This window comes from Diabrotica virgifera, chromosome 3 (assembly GCF_917563875.1).
Source record: "Diabrotica virgifera virgifera chromosome 3, PGI_DIABVI_V3a".
NCBI classification, from domain to species: Eukaryota; Metazoa; Arthropoda; class Insecta; order Coleoptera; family Chrysomelidae; genus Diabrotica; species Diabrotica virgifera.
This window is the reverse complement of record NC_065445.1, coordinates 175,031,152-175,046,781: the sequence shown is the minus strand read 5'-3', so window position 1 is coordinate 175,046,781 and position 15,630 is coordinate 175,031,152. Positions and strand designations below refer to the sequence as shown.

Here is a 15,630-nt window from a genome sequence, read left to right as displayed (position 1 = left end):
GAAGTTAACAGGATTTCAAATATAAAATAAAATATAGGGTGTTCCATTTAAAAAAAAAACATAAGTTAGTTTATCCACTGTGTTATCGAACACCCTGTAACATTCTAACTAATTTTGTAATGTGAAGCTCAAAGGTGGCTAAAATTTTTGTTATTAACTTGTATTGCTATCTATTACTACAGCGGAGCTATTGAGCTTTACCCTACTAATCAATCACTCTGTATACATCCACGGAATTGTCGTAACAATATTAATGTCAAGGTAGTAGCACCTAGCTAGTGGAACCTCTATATACTGTGCTAGTAGGTTGCTTCTAGTTCAGATTGCACTAGTCTGTGAATGACTGCATTGTTGTGTATTCAGCTCCGATATACGAAATAAATATCTTTTAGGAATCGTCTTTCAAGCAAGTTCTGTCTGAGCTAAACACGTGCCACAGAATGGCAAGTTGGACGAGGTGTGACTAGACTATTCGTTTTCGTATATTATTTACATATTATTTTTATACTTTATTAAAGTAGAAAGTCTATTTCTACTTGACTAGCGTTCTTAGATATTTTATAATAAAAGATATCAGGCGCCATCTCATCTAGTGCCCATAAAGAAAAGGGACAAATTAATGGCAAGCTGATATATAATCATATTTAAAAAATAGTATTTTTAAATTAGATTAGGTACTTGTATATTTATTTATTTATTTATTTTAAAATATTTAATCTGCTTCATATTTCCATAATATTTGACATAAGGTATTATTTTTTAGATTCTATCTTCCCGAAACGAGAGGCAAAGACATAACAGAAGTCGTTGAGTTATGCAACCAAGGTTTATCATCTCAACCGTTACAAAGAAATGTACCTGAAAACCAAAGAATGAATACCAGTGGGAATGTTTGATATATGTTGTAAAAAGTCATACACTTATAGGTTGACTCTAAGTGTACTTAATATTCAAGCTTCCATTTTTACATAGAACCAGTGGCTTAGATACTGAGAGATAATATGAGATGAAATGTTTGTACATGTAGGATTCTGTGGAGGCAATCTTGTTGAATATACACCGTTACAGATATACATAGGTTCTTGATAAATATGCAAATTATATAAAAACAGTGTTCTTTCAGTAAATATGTTAAAACGCACCTGTTAAAAATATCTTTTTATCTACTATTTCTTCGATTCTATATTGTTACCAGTATACCTACAGCTGACTCTATATCATTTTATGAATAATAAGTATGGCAAATTTAAACACAAAGTATGGCAAAGAGCGCGCCACTTGGGGAGTACCGACAGAAGTGAATACTTCTTATAGCGCAATATTACTCTATGCAAGGTTAATGAAATTTTATTTTATTCGATCGGCTTAGATTCGATTCTTTTCGATTCGATTCAACCCGATTCAATTTGATTTAATTTCATATTTTTTTATTTAAATTTATTAGTTTTATTATTCAAGTTTACCTAATTTTATTTTATTTTTCTTTAATTTAATTTTATTTTGTTATTTAATTTATTTTATTTCATACACATATTTTAAAATCAAAATTAGCCAAATCGATCCAATCGTTCTAGAGTTGTTATAACAAAATATATTACTGTATACAACAAGGTTACTGCACGCGGCTTGACTTTTCGAATAACGTTAAATAGGGTTTCGGGCCCTGAAAAACATCATACCGAGCGATAAGAAGCTTACTTCTTCACCTCACTTCTGAAAATCAGCTGAATCAGTTACACTGCGGACAATATAGAACCCAGAATAAAGGTTAATAACTAATTTCAAAAAGCACAAATGTTGAAAATGCTACAAATATTGTGTGATACAATCAAATACAAAGAAAAATGTACAATGCACAAAATTAAATCGTGACTAGCGAGGAATCGTGGAAAAAATTAACAACCAAAAGTATTAATTACATGTTTAGCTCTCTCCCTCTCTCTGTTGTTTTGTATACTATCTTAGCCTATTTATTATTAAAAAAGTAGCTGTGACCGGTTTTTTGTTTCCTGTCCTGCCTTATTAGAAAATTCAATTCTAGCTCTTTCAAACGTAATTACACTTTTTGTCGCTTTATTGTTTCTCTATTGTAAAAAATGAAATACATATAATGTAATACACACTGTTGTAATATCTACAAAGTCAAGTATCTAAATTACTTGCAGAGAATGTCAATTTCCACCATACAATTTTGCCCCATATAGTTCTATTTTATTATTTAAAATACACAGTAACCCCCACTCTACTAGGCACACAGGTACATTTAGCTAATACAGTCATGGACTTTTCCCTTGTTGCACTGTTTACTTTTATGTCTAGTGATGTCTAGAACAGAAACCAATATAAACATAGAAATTTGACAGTTTATACAACAGTTTTATCTGAAGTTTATAGTTGTCATTAAACTTGCAAAAGTTATACAGTACCTATTGTAATATTGTTGGTGTTTGAATAAAGTTTTTTTAAAGAAGAATAACAATACTATTAATCAATGTATTTTTTGTATGGAAAATCAATGATTTTGAATAGTTTTATACGTCATATGACATGACAAACATGAAAGTCACAGGTGAGAACGGGCTGGATTAGCCCAAGCCTAGAAGTAAGTTACCCGTGTGTCAAGTAGCGTGGCGCTTACTGTGTATGTGAAAGGCATTCCCTTATACAAAGCTTCTCTAAAAACTGTCTTCTCTTATTTTATTTTACTCAAAGTATTTTCTATTTATAATCTTTTACAATTTTAAAACAATTCTCGCTTACATACAAGCGACCGTATTTAACGACTGGTAATCGTAAGATGTTTTGTATCGTATTTACAGTAATGAAGTTAATACAAAATAAATTGACTTTGTTTTTATTTCTATTTTTATGCTCAATTTTAGGCTGATTTATCCTTTCGTCGCTTTCCTAGCAAAAGTTACCACAGCAAAAATGACCACAATACGGAAGGACTATCAAATTTCAAGAGTGTTAAAAATGAGGTTGATCAACTAGTCAATAATGCTTAATAATCTAAATATTGACCTACGGATGTGAATCTTGGGCCCTGAGAAAATCGGAAAATGAAAGATAGACGCCACTGAAATGTTCTATTGGAGATGAATGTTACGAATTCCTTGGACCGACCGTAAGACAAATAATTCAATTTTAAGACAGCTAAAAATTTGACAACTACTCTCCAGTAAAATCCATTTCCAACAATTAAAATAATTTGGACATGTTATGAGAGCATACACAGAAAACATGGAAAGAGTCATCTCATTATACAAGGAAAGGTGGAAGGTCGAAGATCACAAGGAAGATCCCCAACACGATGGATCCATCAAATTACAGGCATATGCAAAAGACCTATGCATGAGTTAAAAGAAATGACCAGAGACAGAGATCTTTGGAGACGGATAGTACACATCACGTCGACCACTACACTTCCTTCCGGGGGTCAGGATTGAAGAGAGAGATCCTTTCGTGGCAATTATAGAGAACTATACAGAGGTATTGTTTAAAATGTTAGCGATAACATTTTTACCAATATTTTATTACAAATGCACATTTTAGTATATATGTATTACATAATATGCCCGCACGCATTTGTCAAATATGCTTGCATGTTCCATCAATCGAATGTGATGTTCACATTGCATGTAAACGAACACTAATCCGAGAAAATAGAGGAAAATAATACAAAAGATACTACTACGAAAAGGAACAGAAAAGGAAGTTGTCTCAAATGAAGAAAACATCCAACTAAGACAGAATGTGAAATAGATACCCTAGAAAATGTAAAAGAAAAAAATGAGTCTGAATTCACTTTTTCAGAATTAGTATTTTCTCTAAAATTGATTGTTGTCGAGTTATCTTGAACAACTCGAAATTGGCCATTTTCAATGCTTAAACTCGGTTAAAAATTATTATTATGAAAGTCAGGAAGTGACCATATCAAAGGATTAAAGTCCCCCCTACAAGATCCTGAAGAAATTTGTGTCATTGTATTACTAAGCGGTTGTTTCTAATTATTACAAATGAGCGCTAAGTGCGTATTAGGCGGCCGTCAATGGTGAGTGCGAAAGAGATGCACCATTCCGACCGCCCAATGATCTCACTCGCACTTACAGCTTAAAATAACAGCTTAGTAATAAAATAATGATAAAAATTTCTTCAGAATCTTGTAGGGGGGGGGGGGGGGGTTTAAAACTTTCATTTGGTCACTTTCTGACTTTCATAATAATAATTTTTAAGTGAGTTATTCATTCAGCCTTGAAAATTGTCATTTTCGCATTTTTAAATCGCGTATAACTCAACAACAATCTTTAGAGAAAAATCAGAACAGACCTTTTTTGCTCCACATGACCCAAATGATCTAAAAAAATTGTCAGAAATGAAAAATGTTTTTTGTGAATTTGTTTAAAAAAATTGTTTAAACAAAATTTCGACCACGGTTCTACCTGGCCAGTGCCGGCGCTAGGGTATAAGGTGCCCGCCTGCAAAACTAGCACAGGCGCCCCCCCCCCCCCCAAACACACACACACACACATTCTTATGGGCGCTCATATAAAAATTTTTAGGGTGGGGCCAGACGTGAAGATGCTGCACATTACATTTTGTATGACAATGACAATTAGTTCATGACAATGACGATGACTATATATAGTTTAAAGCACCTGAAAAGCTAGGGGGTGGCACGGCCTCCCTCACAGCGTGCCTGCATGTGCGCCCATGCAGATACTCGTACAACCCCAGCCTTGGGGATATTATGTGTGTTTTAATGGAACAGTGAGACCCACATTTCCGAAGATCAAACCGGTCACTGACCTACCTATCTGACCGCCCTTAACCTGGAGTGGTATCTATCTGACCCCCAAGCTATAACACCACCCCACCACATCGCAGTACATAACGAATGAGGAGGCTTTGTACTGAATGTTTCCTTGGATGCCCTGGGTAATGGGACATCCTCTGTATTACTTTATGTGGTTAAACCACCTGATTTCAGGCATAGGCGTAACCAGGGGGTGGTTTTGGGGGTTATAACCCTCCCCCCTTTTGAATGTACTTTGAGCTCTATACGCTAACACCATTATTATTCCATACTGACCAGAGACCTTCAAATAGATGTAACCTCCCCCTTAGGATCATCCTGGTTACACCTCTGATTTTAGGGGTAGCTAGAAGAGCTTTTCTCCATATTAATGACTTGATTTTGGACTTGTGTCCTAAAAATGTGTGTTCCAGGCAGAGAGGCATCGACTTAGTCGGTGTTCCCCTATCCGCAAATGTCCCCGGTAAATAAAATTCGGTTACAGTTTTATTGGATCCGCATGATCTGACAGAATAATTTCATTTTAATTTTTTTAAGAAATTGGCTAAGAGAACTAAGATTGTTTCTGTCATTTTTGAACTAAGATTATGTTTCTGCAGTAATGTGAAACCGTAATTTAATAATAGTACTGAGTACTTAACAAATATAATTTTATATTAAAATAAAAATGTATACCATTTTTATTCAGTTGCAATGCGAAGGTAAAACAATCTTACTTTTCAATTAGAATACGGAGTCCAGTCCAGTCCCTTGAATCGCGATTTTCGGCTCTTATTGGAGCCTTCATCGGAAAGAACGTAGGCACTGTTCTCCATATTTTAACTGATTCGCATAGAGAGGTTTTCCCACCCATTGCAACTGAAGTGATGATAGTAGGTGGCTAGCGCCATCTGGCATTGAAAGACGAAGTAGTTTTCAATCCTAATAGTAAAATATTAATATTGAAAATATTAAAAATATTACTAAAAGATTTTTAAATTGAAAACTTATTGGTACACTTTCCTGGTGACACCTCCAAGACTTCTACAATTTGCAAGTCAAATGGATGCTGCAGTGAAGACGAGAGGGAAGGAATTCTACACTATGCAATTCACATCCCCCGTCTGCAGCTGGTAAAGTTCCAACGGAAAAATGCACCTAGTTACTCTACGGAGTAATACGACTATAAAATAAAAATGTATACCATTTTTATTCAGTTGCAATGCGAAGGCAAAACAATCTTACTTTTCAATTAGAATACGGAGTGCAGTCCAGTCCCTTGAATCGCGATTTTCGGCTCTTATTGGAGCCTTCATCGGAAAGAACGTAGGCACTGTTCTCCATATTTTAACTGATTCGCATCGAGAGGTTTTCCCACCCATTGCAACTGAAGTGATGATAGTAGGTGGCTAGCGCCATCTGGCATTGAAAGACGAAGTAGTTTTCAATCATAATAGTAAAATATTAATATTGAAAATATTAAAAATATTACTAAAAGATTTTTAAATTGAAAACTTATTGGTCCACTTTCCTGGTGACACCTCCAAGACTTCTACAATTTGCAAGTCAAATGGATGCTGCAGTGAAGACGAGAGGGAAGGAATTCTACACTATGCAATTCACATCCCCCGTCTGCAGCTGGTAAAGTTCCAATGTAAAAATGCACCTAGTTACTCTACGGAGTAATACGACTATAAAATAAAAATGTATACCATTTTTATTCAGTTGCAATGCGAATGCAAAACAATCTTACTTTTCAATTAGAATACGGAGTGCAGTCCAGTCCCTTGAATCGCGATTTTCGGCTCTTATTGGAGCCTTCATCGGAAAGAACGTAGGCACTGTTCTCCATATTTTAACTGATTCGCATCGAGAGGTTTTCCCACCCATTGCAACTGAAGTGATGATAGTAGGTGGCTAGCGCCATCTGGCATTGAAAGACGACGTAGTTTTCAATCATAATAGTAAAATATTAATATTGAAAATATTAAAAATATTACTAAAAGATTTTTAAATTGAAAACTTATTGGTCCACTTTCCTGGTGACACCTCCAAGACTTCTACAATTTGCAAGTCAAATGGATGCTGCAGTGAAGACGAGAGGGAAGGAATTCTACACTATGCAATTCACATCCCCCGTCTGCAGCTGGTAAAGTTCCAATGTAAAAATGCACCTAGTTACTCTACGGAGTAATACGACTATAAAATAAAAATGTATACCATTTTTATTCAGTATTTTTATATATATTCAGTAATTTTATATTAATTGAATGCAACACTAGATTCTTTAACTGCAGAGTACAACTGACAAACTATTCTGTATTAGTATAGGTATAATCACATGAAATAATACTAAATCTAAATCTAAAAATCTCTAAAGCAAACTTTAATTACCTATTAATAAGTACATAATACTTAAATTACACAGGCGGCAAAAAAAAGTATCACAATCGTGTTTATTTTACTAGAAATCATTCATTTCCTCTCATAACTGCTGATACAAAACTTACACCGCATTCACATAGCAAATTCCCAACTATAAACAAACGCACGTGTTACTATTCGCCCGCTCATTCGTCAAGAGGCTATTAAATCTAATTTATTGCCATAAACGAGGCGGATTCTCATTTTACAGGTCCAAACTGGTCAGTGTGCAAATTCAAATTGTAGGTAGCGTGTTGGCTTTTAAGATACACTTCAGGACGACCCTGTTTAGCTACCATGCGCGTTTGTTTACAGTTGGGAATATGTAAACTGAATGGACTGTAACAACTTGCAAGAAATTTGAAGAAAATAAACAAAGCATTCTCATTTAGAGCAAAGTTGCTTGGTTGAAATATAATATCTTTGACCAATAAATTATATTACTACATGGTAAGAATTCTATGCGGCATTGCATATTTTTGTATATTTTACATGTGTGATATACAACACTAACAAACACTGATTAGGGCATTATGACGAATTTAAACCACACTAAAAAACAATTAATTTTTCTATTTTAGTATTATGCATAACACCAGCAGAAAAAAAGCGCCCCAAACAGGGGCGCCCGCCTGCAGTGCATCCCTTGCAGGCCCGTTATCGCCGGTCCTGTGCCTGGCACACTGTGGATTTGTTATAAGGACCCCTTTTTGAGCAAGTTTGTGCAAAAAATCGAAACTAGTAGAAGTCAGGTAATGTTGGAAGGAGCTATGAAACAAAATATCATAACTGAAAACAAAATGGCCCGAAATTAGATTTTTATACAAACTAAAAGCATAGAATATTGTAGAAACGTGCGCACTGCTAGACAAATACAATGAGGAGAACCACAAAATAGAATGCGTTACCTTCCTTACGGATGATGAAAAGTCTAAATCATTGGTATTAAGAGAATTGCTAGCAGGTACAGGCAGCAAGAAAATTCAAGACGCTCTGGTAGAAAGGGACATCGAAGCAATAAAGGTTAGGAAAATGATCTCAAAGAAATATGACAAAAAGAAGTAACTGTTAACGCAGAACCTTGTATTGGAAATATATGATCTGAGTATGAGGTAGTATTTACTCGATAGGTATTTTTTTTTATTTAAAGAGCAGTCCAGGGTGCCATACTCTACCGAAATCAGGGAGATGTTAAAAAATACGGCATTGCAATATTTTGTTTCTTCAAGGTTCTTTGCAATTTCGTTAACTATCCTATAAACTTGTGTTGTCGAGCGGTTCTCACGAAAGCCAAATTGGTATTCCTACCTTTAAAAACCTTGATTTATATGGAATAATTCAAGATGTTAGATCACACATATTTTATTGCATTTTAATATACATCATACACTTTTTTTAATCGTTTTTACAAGAAAACACCTAGCCAGTATTACGTTGTCCCGTCTTCGGAACCGCTGAGATGCATTTCACTGAGACTTCTTCGCATAGAACTGTAACAGAAAACGTTTTATCATTTTAATACTGTTGTTGAGATAAAATCTAAGCTTATCATAAAGCATTTTAAACTTAAGAAATTGTTATTATTTGCTATTAGATCATTTATTAATCTGACGATATCTAACAACAATAAGCTGGATTTTAAATACAACGAGAAAATCGCCCAGTACGACAGGGTGGTCAAGAACAAGGGAAGATGTATATGGGATAAAATAAAAATGTAATAAGTCTGAACTTAAAACAGTCAATTATATCTTCCACTAACTACGAGAAATTAGATCGTAGGCACAAACACTCTTTGTGCAACAATAGTTTCTATATTTTGTTGGGAAGCAGGAAGGGACTGGCGAAGTCTTAATTATTGTTACCTATTATATCCCATACCCAGATAACCAGATACAAAAAGAAACAATGGATGACGAAGGAAAACAAATTTAATGGAAGAAAGACGTCAACATAAAAACAAAGATAACCAGATGTACAAAAATGTGGATAAACAAATAAAATTCAAAATTAAGCCGGCAAGTGAACAATGCGCAGAAATAGAAGAAAAGACATGATCGTTTTAACACACATAAAAAGATTAAATAATTAACTCAGAACAACAGAAAAAGAACACGAGGAATACTAAAAGATACAAATGAGAAACTTGTGTTCAGTACTAACGAAAAATTAAAGAGAAACAGAATACATAAATGAATTGTTCAAAGACAATAGAACAGAGCAGATGGAAGTATAAGTAGAAGATGGTATGGTTTTAAAGATATTAAAAGAGGAAATTAAATCGGCATTAAAATACAGCAAACATCGTAAAGCAGTAGGTCCAGATCAAATCCCAGTAGAAAGCTGAAATTGCACAAATGATGAAACCTGTGACATTATCACAGATTTAGAAACATACCAAAACCATATGGTTACTCTCCATCTTTTGTGTTATCCCTAACAATACAAACGCTTAGGATTGCAGTGAATACAGAACAATATCATCAATAAGACACATAGGAACCTGGACTTCAGAGAAAAATGATCAACCAACAGAAATAAGGACCAGGTTAGAAATAGCAAGAAATGTGTTTGTAAAAATGAAAACAATCCTCTGCAACAAAAACCTTAGATTGGAATTGAGAGTAAAGGCTAGCACTCCACTTGCTATTTGTAGTCGCGCGATTGTTTTGTCGCAAAGATTCAACACATTGTTTCAAATACAAGTCAATCCATCTGCGACTAAATCACAGCGGTAAAGAAAACGCAACTTGTCCTATTTTTATCGCGACGCGATAGTCGCTCTATGAAATGAATCATACGGACAAGCATATACATGCATCCACTTGCGATTGTTTAGTCGTAAATGGTTGAAATTCGCAAACTCGACACAAGTCCGGTTTTATTTTTTTTTTGTAATACATATATCAAGGGCTGCTTATTATGAGACTTACCTTTTCTTAAAAGATTACGCCGCGGAACACCAATTTTCATCCCTTTAAAGGGGGTAATTTGTGGTTTTTGCAAAACGAAAACTGTACCTACGCTTTTGCAAAAAATCCCTTAATAGGAACATGAAGAGGACTAGATTTCCTACAATTTATTCCGCGACAGCATATGTCTACCATCCACCGTTTAGCGAGGGTTGCGCCTAAAAGTTGACCAATTTTTAAAAAGAAGTTTAAAAAAAAATTATTTTTTCCTAACTGTAATCGGTATTAAGAAGGAACCCTGCGGCAATTAATCACAAATAAGTGGCTGATGTTTTTGTATAGGTTTCATTTAAGGGCAATTGCGCGTTTTTTAATTACAGTGTGTTAAGTTTTAAAAAACGCTGTGTCTAGGTACGCGCTAACGTGTACGCAAATAAAAAAGTTAGGTACACGCTTAAACGTCATCAAGTCAGTGACGTCACTATTTAGCGTGCACTCTGACTGGTTTTTTTTGGTATAATACACGCTAATTTGAGCCGCGTGTATGCTGTGGTAAGTATCCCAAGTCTCAGAGTGTTGGTTAGAATTTGTCTAATCGCGTTGTGTTTACACTTTAATATTGACTAGTAAAAAGGTTTCTTATTTTTTATTTGTTTTATACATATTTTTTTAAATTAACAATGGAGTGTGGACAATTACTTAGTTCTTGTAATGAGTTTAACAACATTCTAAAATAGTATGAAAAAAATAAGAGACAAAAATTCGCGATTAAAAGTTGTAGAAGTACTAAGATAAAATATACAGGGCGATTGATTAGTGTGATAAAGCTCAATAGATCCGCTATATAGTAATATATAGCAATAAAAGTTAGTAAAAAAAATTGTAGCAAACTTTGAGCTTCATTTTACCAAATTAGTTAGAATGTTATCGATAACATAGTGGCATACCAAAGTTATGTTTTTTTAAATAGAACATCCTATATTTTATGTTCTAAATCTTCTTAACTTCCCCATCACAAAAATATAAAGGTTTATTATGTTATACAGGGTATTTATAAAGTTATAACCAATTTTCTATGAAAATCGTAACAAGTTCAACTCCCTGTATAAATAAAAATAAGCACAACAGCACTGGTTTATAAACTGGTATAATTACCTTACGTATAACAAATTATTTTAACAGCGTTTTGTGCATGTCATGTCAACTAAATATTTATTTTGCCTACCTGAATATATACTTTTATATACACATTGATTTATTACAATTAAGTTTGAAACATCTGAATAGTTCTGCTTCCCTTCCCCTTCCCCTAATAACGAATATTTTTCTAACAAACAAACACTAAACATATCAAAATAGCGTGTACCAAAATATACAGTCACTGCGCACGATAAATAATGACGTCACTGGCTTGATAAAGTTTAATTCGCGTGTACCTAACTTTTTTATTTGCGTACACGTTAGTATGCACCTATACACAGCGTTTAAAAAAACCTCTTTTACTCATATAAACCGCTTATGCTTGCGTAAAAAAACTTTCAGCGATTACTTATGTACAAGTGTTATTTACAAATTTGTATAATTTTTCCCGGGAACTACCCCAAAAAAGGAGAATTAATAAAGAAAATACGCAAAAATTGATTTTGGGCTGCCACTGTGACTTTAGGGTGCAAAGAAAGTAAAATATGCATAGGTCATAATGGGTAGCAGACAGTATGTTCTTGTATTTGCCATAAGTATTTAATCAATAAAATGAATAGGTGACAATAAAAATAACAAAAACTGAAACAAAAACAAAAAAATGCGTAGGACCTTATTTGTAGAGAAAATGGTGATCTTTAATTATGTATAAGTTTTGTTTAAAAAAAATGCATAGGTAATGAGAAAATCGTAAAAACATGCTTGCCAAACTTACTTTCAGGGATAGGGGTAGTTTCCGCAGGGATGTTGCAATAACCATATATATTTATTTAAAACCTTATTGGTGGAGTATAGGCCCATATGGGTCAAACAGCGAAATTTTTTTTCAACACTCCGTTTAATTTTTTTCTTGGGCTACAGCTAGCGGTTGCACCAGGAATTCGCTTTGGTGTCCGTGCATGGGTAATAAGAAAATAATATATGCAGCACCAAGAAAACCACTTTTTTGATTAATTTTTCTTTTTTTGGGGTGGTTCCGGGAAGAAAATGGGGTTGAATTATACAAATTTGTAAATAACACCAGTACATGAATAATCGCTGAAAGTTTTTTACGCTAGCATAAGCGGTTCAGATGTTATAAAAAGGATGCTATACCAAAAAATCCGCAGGGTTTCTTCTTGAATCCCATTACAGTAATAATTAAAGGGAAAAAAATTTTTTTTAAACATCTTTTTTTAAAATGTGTCAACTTTGGGACGCCACCCCCACTAAACGGTGGGTGATAGACATATGCTGTCGCGGAATAAATTGTAGGAAATATAGTCCTCTTCATATTTCTATTAAGGAATTTTTTGCAAAAACCTACAGGCAGGGTCACGTTTCGGAAAAACCACAAATTACCCCCTTTAAAGGGATGAAAATGGGTGTTCCTGGGCGAAATCTTTTAAGAGCACACAGTAGCGATAACAGGTAGCAACAGACGCTGTCCAAGATTGCGAAAGTTTTGCGAACTTTCAAAAGTGAGGCAACAGTGCGTCGGTAATTCGACACTGACAGTGACGTTTATACTATCAAAAACAATAATTTTTATACGCATATGCGCGAAATGTTGCCAATTCAGTGACGTTCGACTTCTTGTTATAAAAAAATCGATTTTTAGTAGTTCCAATGTGACACAAAATCTGGGCACGGGATAAAAAGTTTATTTGAAGAAAGTGTATTTTTTTGTCTTTCTTAATGGCGGTACAGGCTCCTTTTTTCAATATTTTATTTAGTTATAGAGTAATTTCCACATACTAACATATTTCTGAAATTTGGCTCTGTACCGCCATTCTTTATTATATTACGAATACATGTGTGCCAAATATCTCGACAAAATATTAAAAATTAGACCCACAATCTTGGAACGCGTTTGTTGCTACCTGTTGATCGCTACTATTTCCTCTTAAGAAAAAAGTAGTCTCATAATAAGCACCCCTTAAAATATACCAAAAGAAAAAATAAAACCGGACTTGTGTCGAGTTTGCCAAGTTCAACCTCTGTTTTCTACACTATCGCGATTCTGAAAATAGCGACTAATAAATCGCAGTGGAAGCACCCTCTAAATTTTCTGCGACAGCGATTCTTTTGTCACCGCGGCTACAAATCGCAAGTGGAGTGCTAGCCTAAGAGGTTTGAGATGCTACGTGTTTTCGATACTGCAATATGGAATTGAAAGCTGGACATTGAAGCAAGAACACGACACCGGTTTCCACAACCCGTAAGCCATGGATAACTGATGACACTTATTGGACTGTGATTCAACGCCGAAAAGAACATAAAACTAGATTTGGAACAAACGATGAATACTGAGCGATATCGAAAGAAAACAGAAGATAATGCCGAATAGATAAAACATATTTCCTTGCCCAGGGTAATAAGACAAAAATATACCCTGTTCGTGACACTTCAACAGCCAGGGTACTGAAGCGTTTTTTCGACAGATAATACCTATAAGAACAAATTGTAACTATTTCCTGCGTAGGATCTGGCGGCCATTTTATTTATAAACAATTTGGTGTCAAAAAACGGCCCTTTTCCCTTTTTTTCAAATTAATAGAAAACAGTAAGACTTATTGTTTTCTTAGTACAGACATCTTCGAGAGAATGGAAAAAGCTTTTAAAATGGCGTACTACAAAGTTTAATGCACTCATTTATTGTTAATGTAATTGCGAACAAAAGTCGAAATTAAAAAAAAAAATAATTTTGCAATAATTATTGTAAAAATGAGTATAGAGCTTTGAAATTTTTGTCAAATGCGGGTTCTTTTGTGCTTAATATGTGACAAAAATTTCAAAGCGATTCATTTAATTGTTTAAATATTATTCAAATTGTTTATCTCAGAGAACTTTTTTTTGCAATAACATAAGTCAGAAAAAAATAATGTTAGAACCATTATACAGGTGTCAAATGAAAAAGCATGAACTAAACTTTCAAATTGGTTTAAAAAAAGTGAATAAAAAGTGCATTCATTAGTAATAAATAATTACGCAAAAGTATCGTCAATTTTTCTTTTTTTTAGTCCTTTAAATAAATTTTTTCAAAAAAATTTATTTTTTACCGTTTCTACGCATAACTACCAAGTAATTTTATTTATATGCTAATTAATGAAAAATTGTAATAAATATATATAATTTATTATATAAAAAAATATAAAAATATAGGGAAAAATTAAACATACTTTTGCATAATTATTTATTACTAATAAATGCATTTTTTATTCAATTTTTTAAACCAGTTTGAAAGTTTAGCTCATGATCTATCATTTGATACCTGTAACACCATACTTTCTGACTTATGTTATTGAAAAAAAAAGTTCTTTGGAAAAACAATTTGAATAAAATTTAAACAATTGAATGAATCGCTTTATAATTCTTGTCACATATTAAGCACCAAAGAACCCTCATTTGACAAAAATTTCAAAGCTCTATAGACCAGGGCGGATCTGTAAAAATATTAGTACATTTGGACGTTGAGAGGTGACTCAAATTTTTTTGCAGAAATTGCTTGAAAATAAATCAAATAATAATATTTGAGTTATCCTCCCTCTCAAAAAGGTCCGGAACATTGTTTAAATAAACAAAATGTCAAAAAATTAAGGAAAAATTCGATTTTTTTCTTGGTTTTTTGATTATAACTTTAAAAGTATTCATTTCCGAGAAAAGTTGTACTGACATAAAAGTTGCGTAATTAAATTTCCTATAATATAGAATTAGTTAAAAATTTAAGAAATACTCACAATTGTTGCAAAATAGCAATAATTTTGAAAAAAACATACAAAAACAAGTATTCGCATTTTACGTTTTTCAACCATTTATGCTACACTTAGGACCTTCATATTTCACCTTGAAAAATTTTATGATACAGTAAAACAATACTGTAAATTTCATTAAGATCGGTTCAATAGATTTTGCAAAATAAATTTTGCAATCCAGCTTTCGTAAAAAAAATTCATTTTTTCAAAATGTTACAGGACTGAAAATAAAGCAGATAGCAAGTTGAAAATTGTTTTGCACATAGAAGTGTACTGTACCATTCATTTGCAATTTTGCAAAATTAAAATCGCTTAACACCACGGCGTCAGGAATTTTTTTAAATAAGCATTAATTATTGGTGCTACGCGCAGGACAGCGGATAGGTTGCTCTGATTGGGCATTTCAATGACCTTTTATAATGATTGATACATTTTAATTTTTATGACATTTTGATATAAATAAATAAATTTGTTTATTGCAAAATAAAAACACATACTCTATCCTTTGAAATAACACTTTTATTAGCAAAAACTTTCTTTGTTCATATATTTTAACTTAAATAAT

General features: G+C 33.4%; 2 protein-coding genes across 4 annotated transcripts in view; one reads left to right on the top strand and one right to left on the bottom strand.

Moving 5' to 3' along the window:
• LOC126881404 (solute carrier family 2, facilitated glucose transporter member 1-like) overlaps positions 1-2,857 on the top strand; it is a 204,468-nt gene extending 201,611 nt beyond the window's left edge. For all 3 annotated transcript variants that reach the window (XM_050645664.1, XM_050645666.1, XM_050645665.1), the window contains one exon: positions 764-2,857. In XM_050645664.1, coding sequence (XP_050501621.1) covers positions 764-896 — 133 coding nt within the window. In that variant the 3' untranslated portion in view covers positions 897-2,857. The remainder of the gene's footprint in view (positions 1-763) is intronic.
• Positions 2,858-8,565: 5,708 nt separating this feature from the next.
• The window catches only part of LOC126881401 (kinesin-like protein KIF19), a 676,869-nt gene continuing 669,804 nt past the window's right edge, over positions 8,566-15,630 (bottom strand). Inside the window, exon 13 of the mRNA XM_050645662.1 lies at positions 8,566-8,709. Coding sequence (XP_050501619.1) covers positions 8,649-8,709 — 61 coding nt within the window. The 3' untranslated portion in view covers positions 8,566-8,648. The remainder of the gene's footprint in view (positions 8,710-15,630) is intronic.